At 39.6% G+C, this 10,259-nt stretch overlaps 1 protein-coding gene across 6 annotated transcripts in view; it reads right to left on the reverse strand.

Annotated features, from left to right (window-relative positions):
* wnk3 (WNK lysine deficient protein kinase 3) overlaps positions 1-10,259 on the reverse strand; it is a 43,604-nt gene that overhangs the window by 27,703 nt on the left and 5,642 nt on the right. For 5 of the 6 annotated variants that reach the window (XR_009783847.1, XM_061736202.1, XM_061736203.1 and 2 more), the window contains exon 2: positions 7,226-8,340. Coding sequence is in view for 4 of the 6 variants with exons in the window: in XM_061736202.1 (XP_061592186.1) it covers positions 7,226-7,930 (705 nt within the window). In the remaining 2 variants the exon portion in view is untranslated. Of the gene's footprint in view, positions 1-7,225; positions 8,341-10,259 lie in introns of those variants that run through there. The other variant, XM_061736205.1, reaches the window with a different exon arrangement.

Genomic DNA, 10,259 nt, shown 5'->3' on the forward strand with positions numbered 1-10,259 from the left:
CTATCCTTTGACTCACTGGAAGCCAGTGTAGTGATTTCATGACGGGTGTAATGTGGTCCAGTTTCCTGGTGTTTGTAAGAACTCTGGCGGCAGCGTTCAGGATCAGCTGCAGCTGCCTGATAGATTTCTTGTTAAGGCCTGTAAAGATGCCATTGCAATAATCCAACCTACTGAAAATGAATGCATGAATGAAGTTTTTCCATGTCTTGTTTAGACAGAATACCCTTAATTCTAGCAATGTTTTTCAGGTGGTAATAGGCAAATTTAGTGATAAACTTTAGATGGCTATTTAAGTTCAGGTCTGAGTCAATAATTACACCAAGATTTCTGGCTTGATTTGTAGCTGTCAATGACATTGAGCCAAGGTGAGCGCTGATCTTTTCCCTTTCATTTTTAGGGCCAAAAATGATCACCTCTGTCTTTTCTGCATTTAGCTGGAGAAAATTCTGGCACATCCACTCATTGATTTGGTTAATACAGTTACTCAATGAGATCAGGGGACTGTAGTCATGTGGTGACACTGAAATATAAAGCTGTGTGTCATCCGCATAAGTATGGTAGGAAATGTTGTGATGTTCCATAATCTGAGCTAGGGGTAGCATATAGATGTTGAATAGAAGCGGTCCGAGTATAGACCCTTGAGGAACCCCACATGTGATCTTGGTTCTCTCAGACTCATGGTTTCCTATTGGCACAAAAAAGGCCCTATCTTGCAAGTAAGATTTAAACCATTGAAGCACAGTGCCGGTAAGTCCCACCCACTTTTCCAGTCTGCTGAGAAGAATGTTATGATCAACTGTGTCGAATGCAGCACTCAGATCCAGTAATACCAGAACAGAGGATTTGCCTGCATCATTATTCAGATGAATATCATTTAAGACTTTGATGAGTACAGTCTCAGTGCTGTGTGGTGTGGCCGAAATCCAGACTGAAATACATTAAAGAGGTTGTTTTGCATCATAAAAGCATGGATTTGCTGGAAGACCACCTTTTCAATGATTTTCCCTAAAAATAGCAGATTTGATATTGGCCTATAGTTACTAAGTGTTGTAGCATCCAGATTTGATTTTTTTAGAAGAGGTTTTATTACTGCAGTTTTCAACGCCTGGGGAAACTGGCCTGTTTGAAGAGAAGTATTTATTATCTGCAATACATCCGGCGCAGAGAAGGAGGAAAGCAACCAAATTCTGCAGTTTCTGTACAGCTGCCCGGATGAGCCATCCAGTGTGATGTGGCTTCTACGAGCCGTTCAGATTCTGCTCCTGTCGTTACGTAACAACGGGAGCGATGCGTGAAACCACGCCCACAACTAACTCCGCCGGCCGGAGCTTCCGCCATTTTTTCGTAGCGGTGTATCGCGTCATTCATGCAGCCAATCAGCACAGAGCCTCATTATCATAACCTCCCCGCCGACTCAGAATCCCACATAGAAAATGAGGTTAGAGACTGGGATGATAAAGACATGGCTCAGAGGCTGAATTTCTAATTTATTTAGCAAAAACAAATCAAAAGCTTGTTTTTAAGACATTCAAGGCCTGTTTAAAATAGGTATTAGTTGCCATAATAGGTCCCCTTTAAACTTCCAAGTGTCCCATTCGGTACTCAAAATTAAAGTTTATTACTAATTTTGGTCTAGTCCTGTGAGTATGGCCGGGCTAAGCTAGACCAGTCTGGGATGACTGGGTTGAACCAGTCTGGTTTCTGCCGCCCGAGTTATGCTGTCTGTGCAGGGTTTTTGTTCCAGCCTGACAGGCACCCACTGTAATTAACTCCCTGGATCACTCTGCATGCTCACTCAAACAGACAAAAAGTGATGGTGGGTGGGGAATGGAGAGGGAAGAGAAGAGAGAAAGCGAGGGGAGAGCAATGCTGGGTCACAGTACTGTATGTGTGACAGACAGACATACAGGTACCAGCAAGTAACACAAAAAAATGTCAAAATAAGTTCCAGATACAAATACGGCAAATAAATCTGCTTAAGGCAATGAATAGTAAAATATAATGCGCTTCCCTTTTGGTGTAAAATTCCCAGGGAAAGTTAAAAAAGAGAGAATGTGTCCATAATGTGAACTGTAGTTACCCACTCTTTCATGATGCATTTGGACAGCTAATCCACTGGCTTACCTCACTTTGTGGTCACAGGAGGAGAGCGCTTGGTGCTCCCAGGCTACAGTTAAATATGAACAGCAGGGACTACTAAAAAGTGCTGAATTTTCTAGATTCAAAGATGTATCGCGATGCCAACATGAACTATTATGCATCAATACAGAGAGAGGGCACCATCTAGAGACTGCAGCCAACATAAAATTAAAGTATATGAGTGTTAATGGATTATATCTGATACCTCCCCCAGCAAATATATAAAGCTGCGCAGGTACTTGATTGCAAAGAAAAATAAGAAATGTTCCCACTCTGAAGTACCATCTGCAGCCTGAATAGAGCCAGTCCCACTAATGATGCATGAATTTAGGCATGTTGCCCTTCAACTCTAAATTTATTTTTATATTTTGTTAAGAATACATACATTTTTATGTGATTTTTGAAAGCAGTCAGTTACAACGTAAATCAGTCTGGTCTGACGCCTTGTGTTAATGAAAAGAAAGCTGTTGTTTTAGATAGTAATCTGAAAATGCAAAACACTATGACGATTCTTGAAATACACCAAATGATGACAGTTAACGGGTAAATTGATATAGAATCAAAGTGTGAGGTCAGAACTCATAAATCTCAAGTTTAAGGCCGGACTAATAATGTACTGGTTGTCTCTGATCTTTACCAACCCAGTACCTTTAAACTGGAAGCCTTGCAGACTTCACTAAGTGACAGCAACTAAAATATTATGACCCTGTAAGTGATTCTGGGTGGTTTTGTTGAAAAAATTACAAGTGTGTTAAGAACTGAGTAAACTTTTTTCCAAAAAAATGTTTGCAGCATGTTAAATACAATACATTCACAATGTAGACGGGGGCTTCTAAAACTATTTTTCAAGAGGAGAAACTAATGGCTTAAATCTCGACCACCTCATAAATGAAGCCCGGTATATCAATAATATTACTGCAATATATCATTATTAATATATTCTGATCACTGTTGTCCCCTTTAGGACCATTTTGCACTGAAACTGCGTGCAGGCTTTGGTAAATTTGAATAAATAGGACAGATCATGTGCCCGAGAGACTAGAATGTTGCACTGAATGTAGCCCTGGATCCATCTATAGGCGTGTGACCAGGCCACTGTGTACATGTGCATGCGTATGCGTGGATGTGCATGTTTGTGTTTGTTCGTGCTTCTCCCGGCATGTGATAACTTAGCATTAGCTACAGGACTGCTCTCTGGGAAGGATGCCATGGTAATCCTCAGTTCGGCTCATCGTCTCCCCTTCTGTCTTTCACCCTCCCACTCACTATAACCTCCTGTGTTTTCTTTTCTTTTTTTTTACACTCTGCCTTTTCCCATCTCTAGCTGTTGCTCTATGTGTAAGGATCTATATGTTTCTCGCACCCATATAATTAATCAGTTTACAAAACGGAAACATATTAATTATATTTTCTTTGTAATGTATGACTAATGTAGCTTGTTTAAAATAATATTACCAGTCAATACTTTTTTCTTTCCAGCAAGTATCCTGACCCATTGCATCTTTAGATGAATGATTGGATATTGCAGATTCAGTATGGCTGAAGCTTAAGCCTGAGCTTTTCCTTTAAAAAAAATAAATCAGATAGGCAAAACATATGAATGAGGTTACTGAGAGAGAAAAGTGCCACCTTTTTAATCTGTGTGTAAATGCACACAAGAACAAGATGTTAAGTATTCCAGTGGGATTTAAGAAGAGATGTGTCAGAAGTAGCATAACAACTGCTGAATGTTAAGTTAGCTCATTAAGTGCTGGAGTAATACCAGAAAAGGTGATGAGGACCTGCTACTTGTTAGTCCAATTGACAGAGCTTGATCTCAAGGATTAGCCAAGGCTCCATTTTTGGAATTAGCTTCAAACCAAACACATGACTGACTTTTTTTCCACACAAGGCCAACAGTCAAATCAGACGTTTTACCATAACACTGCTCTCTATTGTGAGCCTAAGAGTCAGAAAGATTAGTTTTTTTCTCTCTTCCACAAGTCTGTCTCCCACCACATGCTGAGTTCATATCATATAACAAAGCTTCCCATTAAGTGTAGGAATAATAAAATATTGTTGGCTGCAGTATGTAAAGTCTTGAACAATACTCTCTTACTGTTTTATTTCATTTTTTTCCTCCCACTGCAATGTCAATGCATGACAATGACTTTCATAAGTAATATTTGTTGTTGTTACATTTGCCACACCTACCACTTGCAACATTTAGTTAATACATTATAGTAACAACTTCCTTTCACAGGGGAATATTTCTACACACTGTATGACAAGAGTACACTGCAGTACAGTAGTATATCTTATCATCATTAGTGACGTTTGCTCATTTAATGATTATTTTCCATAAAGGAAGGCAGATCAAGACATCAAGTGTCAGTAACCACATTTCCATTACAGTTTTGGGGTAAAACCATAGCTATATTTGTTGATAAAAGTCAACTGTGAAATGATAGTGTTCCTATATATATGCTTGCTATGTGGCAAAGTCACATTTTCTGCTCTTGTGATAAATTCTTCCAAGAATAATGTCAATATATGTCCAGAACCTCGTTATTTTTGATAAATCAAGTAATATTTCTGGAACCACTCTAGCCATCACTATTTTTTCTTGGTATGGACAAAGATATCTTCAAATTTTTGCAAGGCAAGCCACTTATGCATGGAGCCAGCAACATCTGAAGGGAAGTCACTGTCCACGATTTCACGGAGGAGTAGTAGACTGAATACTTTAGCATGACTCGTGCAGCTTTTGATGAATTATGCAACACAATAACTGCACGAGATGTGCCTTCTACATCATGCCCAGGGAAGCCCGCCTCTACAGTGAGGGATTGCAAGTCTTTATGTAGGTCGTCATGTGACCCATCGTTGTGGAAAAAGGTGTTTCCTCTACAGTTTTGCAAAATATTCCCTTTTTGAATCACTAGACAAAGGACCTCAAGCGACCATAAAAACAAATTGGTATATATATTTGGGTGATTCTGCAATAAACGAAAAACAAAAATCTAGACTATAATGTGCAAGTTGATAATGTTGCTGACAGCACCATGGACTTAAAGTGTACATTTGCTGTCCTGAAAAAGATCAGACCTGGGTAACTGCAGACTCCAAGAAAGCTGGAAAGGTTATAGCAGTCATAAGATGAAGGCATGTCACGCCATCTGAAAATATAGACTTTTTAATGTAAACGAGAGTCGAGAGCTTCTTTGTAAAGCTACAACAGCTAATCATTTCTACTGTAATTAAGTACTGTAGCCAGGCTGACCTAGAATTATAGCTCTGTTAAGCAGTGTATTCCTAAACTGTCAGTATTGATGACTACAAGAGCTTTTTTTTTTTTAAATAAAAATGTTCCATTAGAGAAATTTCGTAGGCTCCTTTTTGGTCCTGCTTCTGATGTGCCATCTAAAGTGAATGTTTTCAAGGGGGCTGTTGGAGCTGATTTGTGTCTGGACTATTTCTGTCTTGAACTTCCTGAGCTGGAAGTTACAATAGCTTTATCACAACTATCTTAGACATCTTGTTTCTTAGACTCCATCCTAATCATAATGATCAAGGAGGTTATACCCTTAATTAATATTTCCATATTGTATTCAATTAATTTATCTTGTTAACGGGCTCTACATAAAAAAAAAAAAAGGTTTTGTGAGTGTTAGCTATAGCATGCTTATATCCAACCTCCCCGTTATTTCTTTCAAGTTTGTGAAAAAACTTACACATAAACAAATTAACCATTTGCACAGAAACTATTTGTTTGAAGAGTTTTAGTCGGGATTTAGATGCAACCTGCAGGGTTCCTTGTCTGTAAATTGGAATGAATTGGATTTAAACTGATTAATAATGAATTTGATTAATTGAAATTATAATTGCCTGAAGTGGACTGTATTAACAGCACTGCAGCTAGAGCTTTAATGAGCACCTTGCAAAATTTCAAACACTATACCTATTAACATATTTCAGGAAAATGCAGAAAGGCTTTTTCTAACAGGATACTTATTAAAGTATCAAACACTGTCAGTCGACACATCAATCATTCATAATAGCCCTAAAAAAGGCAAACTCTCCTCCATCAATGTTTTTGCAGTCACTCAGCTGCAATCAATACACTTCCTTTTAACTCCACCAATCTGCAATCATCCAGAATGCAGAGCAAGCAGACTACGTGCTGAGATTTCAAGTCTTCTACAGAAAAAAAAAAGGAATACATATGGGGGGGTGGGGGGGCTTAGGTAGGTTTAAAAGGTTTAGGCTAGCGTAGTTTTATTTGTCTAATGCTTTGATAAGAGTTCCAGACTAACTTTACCACCAGTAGTGCTCCTAACTGGACAATTTTAGGAGCACCAGGACAACCTTTCAGGAAGTAATTACAATTAAACTAACAATTTTGTAATGTTCACAGAAAATACTAAACATCTTCCTTATGGTGAGGAGAAAAAGAAAGTAAGTAGTGGTTTAAGGGAAACAAATTAAATTTTTGTTTTAAAAATGGATGCCACATTAATAATCACTGGTAAATGAATTTAATATTAACAGTTTACTTTAAAATAAAACTGAAGTTTTGTATTTCTGTGTGTTCCTTTATAACATGATTAGATGAAGTCAGTTTTCTTGTGAGTTAGTTGATCAAGCTTTTTAAGTGCTGCTGGCAGATATTGCCTGAAGATTACACGTATTATTCTCATCAGCTTTTAGGAACTGTTATGTCACAGCAGGACCTGAATGAAAGTTTGAAAACTGCACCACTAGTTCAAACTGCCAGACAAAGCTTGAATAGCAGGCTACTTACTGACCGGAGACAGGTAGATGACAGACACCCCCCCCCACCCCCACCCACCACCGTAGCTATGACGATGACGGACTTGCACCACACATCACACACGCTGGAACACACACACATATTCCTGCTTTCTCCCTAACACCCTGAATAACTATTAGACAAGTAACACAAGGGATGTCTTGTGTAGTTGTCCTAATACTTCAGCCTTTCTGGAGCCTTGTTGATTATCAATTGTTTATTTGAACTTGTATCCTGTAACTGTCCAATTTAATGCACACTACTGAATATTTTGTAAAATAAAGGAAGCCTTACCTGAAGTTCACACCAAGCCACCTCAACCCAGGTCTCGGTGTCTAGGCCTTTATATACAGTCTTGAAGGCTCCTCTGCCCAGTTCGATGTCAAACTTGAGGAACCTTCCGCCAGGAGAAGTAGCTACAGCCTTCATCTCTGCCTCCTCCTCCTGCTCACGGTCCCTCACCTTCTGGGCAAGTGCAGATGAAGAGGCATCTTTGCCGGGCTCATGACTTTGAGATGCGTCATGCCCTAAGGCTGCACAAGATGACGCTGCCCCTTGCTGCTGGTCATTGCCAAAGCCTGATTCTGTGGAGTGCAACTCCAGGTGAGGGGCACTGTGTGGAGACTCAGAGGGCATCTCCACCCCATCATCCTCCTCACAAATCTCCACACTCTTCCTGAAGAAGCGCTTTTCCCGTTTTAGTCGTTTCTGACCAGTATCAACTAGTGTAGAAGTTGTGGAGACAAGACCTGGGCATTCACTCTCCTGGAAGATTTCATCTTCTCCTCTTCCTCCCCCTCCTCTTTCAGATCCTTTGTCCTCCCGCCCTGTTTTACTCCATTCCTGGGTCTGGGAGGAGGGGAAATCCAAGGGGGTGGTATGTGTCCTGTCCCTCTGTTGGTCAGTCGTGCCCTCCCAGTCCGTGTCCTTCTCCTTGTGTCCATCAGGTTTCTCCGAGGAGTCCTCGGTGCCTGTGGGCTCTCCTGGGTCAGTAGCCATGGGCAGTGGTCTTTTCTGACCCTCCTAGACCTCTTCCTCCTCCAAACTTTTGCTCCTCCGTCAGTCCCCGTCTCTCTTTCTTTCGGTGGTCACCAGTCACTTCTTTAAGTCTCCAAAACTGTTCTTCCGGTGTTTCCAATAGGGGGGTCTGGACAAAGCGGAAAAGCTTGCTATTCACCTCTTCCTTTCTTGCCTCTCCTTTTCTTAAGAGTCTTCACAGAAACATAGGATGAGAGCACAGCGGTGATGAAGAGCTTATATTCTCGCTTTCCTTCTTATCATTTCCTGCTTTCTCAGGACCCACTTGTTCATCAGTGATCACAAAAAACACACATCTGTCAGCTCCTTCAAGCTTCTTGGGAAAGCTCCAGAACTCTTCTTTCAACTTGTTTGAATATTTTCAAGTGCACCTGCAGGACAAAAATAAAATTCAGTATTAATATTAAAATACGCAGGGAAAAGTATAACTGACATATCTAGGTCTCTAAAGAGGTGTAAACTCTGAGTCCTCCCATCTCACATCAGATCTTCCATCTACGTGCATAGTCAATCAGTGCCGGCAGATTTGGCAGGCAGACTCTTCATAAATGTTTTCATCAATGTTTAATTCTTCTTCGTAATTTATGAATGACAAATACGATAAGCTAGGTCAAGAAATACACAATAGACACATCAATAGCTAAAAAAGCATTTTAAATTGAATAAATATAAGTTGAAATCAATTTAAGTTTTGAGCGTGACCTTTAAAAGAAATTACAGGAAATGTGAGAACAGCGTAATTATTTAGACACTACCTCTATGCTATATTCACGTGAATGGTTGTAAAACATATATGCCAAAACGTTTATTTAAGCAGTGTTTATCAACACCCAGAACAAATCTTGTGTATAAGTGTGCAAGTGTTCTAAACATCAGGCATAGATATTCCCAACACCCACAAAGTAACACATACACTTCAAGTCCCTGGGCCAGTCTTCCAGCTCCAGAGATCACTTTCTAAATATACAATAAATATACAATATTCAGAAATAATACTGTCATTATGTAGACTGAACAGTTGTACATGGTAACATAAATAACGTCCATTACTGCTCGTTGTGTATGACGTACAGTTTACAACTCCAAACGTTCACATGCATCTTTCCGCAGAGCTGTCAATGTTTACTGGGCATGTTCAATATCAGCTTAAACAAATTGTTTTTATCTTTTTGCTATAACTTTAATGAAATTCAGTTTGCATTTTATGGTTATTGTGGAACAGAATTTGATTCAAGAAGGTTCACATACTTTTCGTTCCCCTTTGTTATAGGGTGTCATAGGTCAATAGAAAAATGTAGTTAGGAGAAAATGCATTCACAGCCATTAAATATGCCTGAGATGTATGGGTCAGTGTGTGTAAATAATTTATACAGAGTGAATATTCAAAAGCATGGGAATGCCTACAAGACACCTGCAATCAAAGGCTGATAAACACACAACAATGGTTTTGACCATTAGCACAGACGAAATCATTAAACTGTGCCTTCATTTAAATGTTTTAAGAGAAACTGAAAAATTACACAGGAAGTTTTAAAACAATGTTTATGTGTGTGTCAGTATGGGAAGAGAAGGAGGCATCTTTCTGATGAAACATGTAACTTCCCTTCCTGACATATTTCATCCTCTTTACAGTCTAACAGCCAGCGATCTCTGACTCCTGCTTCAGAGCTGTTCATTAACATGTCAGCTAGCTTGAAGTTTCTATGGAGACAGTATCTAAGAGACAGGGTTGAGGTACCTGGTAAAGGATACAAGTATGTCCAAAGTAACCAGTCTGAACGACAAGAAAGCATGGCGCTGCAAACTGACTGATGCCCAAAATAAATCTTTATACAGTGTGCGTGTAACAGTGACATAAAAGGAAAGAAAAAGGAGGGATCTAGGTCAGGATATTAAGTCCCTCTACATATTGGTTTAAACCCAACACATATTAATTTACAAGTGAGATTTGTAGGGCTTTTGCTTTTTCTGTGACCAGCACCTTTTTCTGTGTCCAAGCTAAGCCATGAAGCGAGCCTTGGCCCTGAAGACACAAGCCATAACACCAAGCCATGTAGCAGGTTTTGGTCACCTGAATGTCACAGCGGAGTCTAGACTTTTTATTCACTTCTAATAAAGCCCATCATGTCCACAGGAACTAGTCTTTTATCTCTTCTATAATGCAGTCATTAACACTCGCATCAATCCTATTGTGTCTCCCAGTTCAAACTAAAGAAGCCTGACAAGCAATGCTAGCAGCTGTCAGTCAAATTAAAACACAATACGGCAATGTTGGACCAACTGCTAAGAG

Source organism: Cololabis saira, chromosome 12 (genome assembly GCF_033807715.1).
Source record: "Cololabis saira isolate AMF1-May2022 chromosome 12, fColSai1.1, whole genome shotgun sequence".
Lineage (NCBI taxonomy): Eukaryota > Metazoa > Chordata > Actinopteri > Beloniformes > Belonidae > Cololabis > Cololabis saira.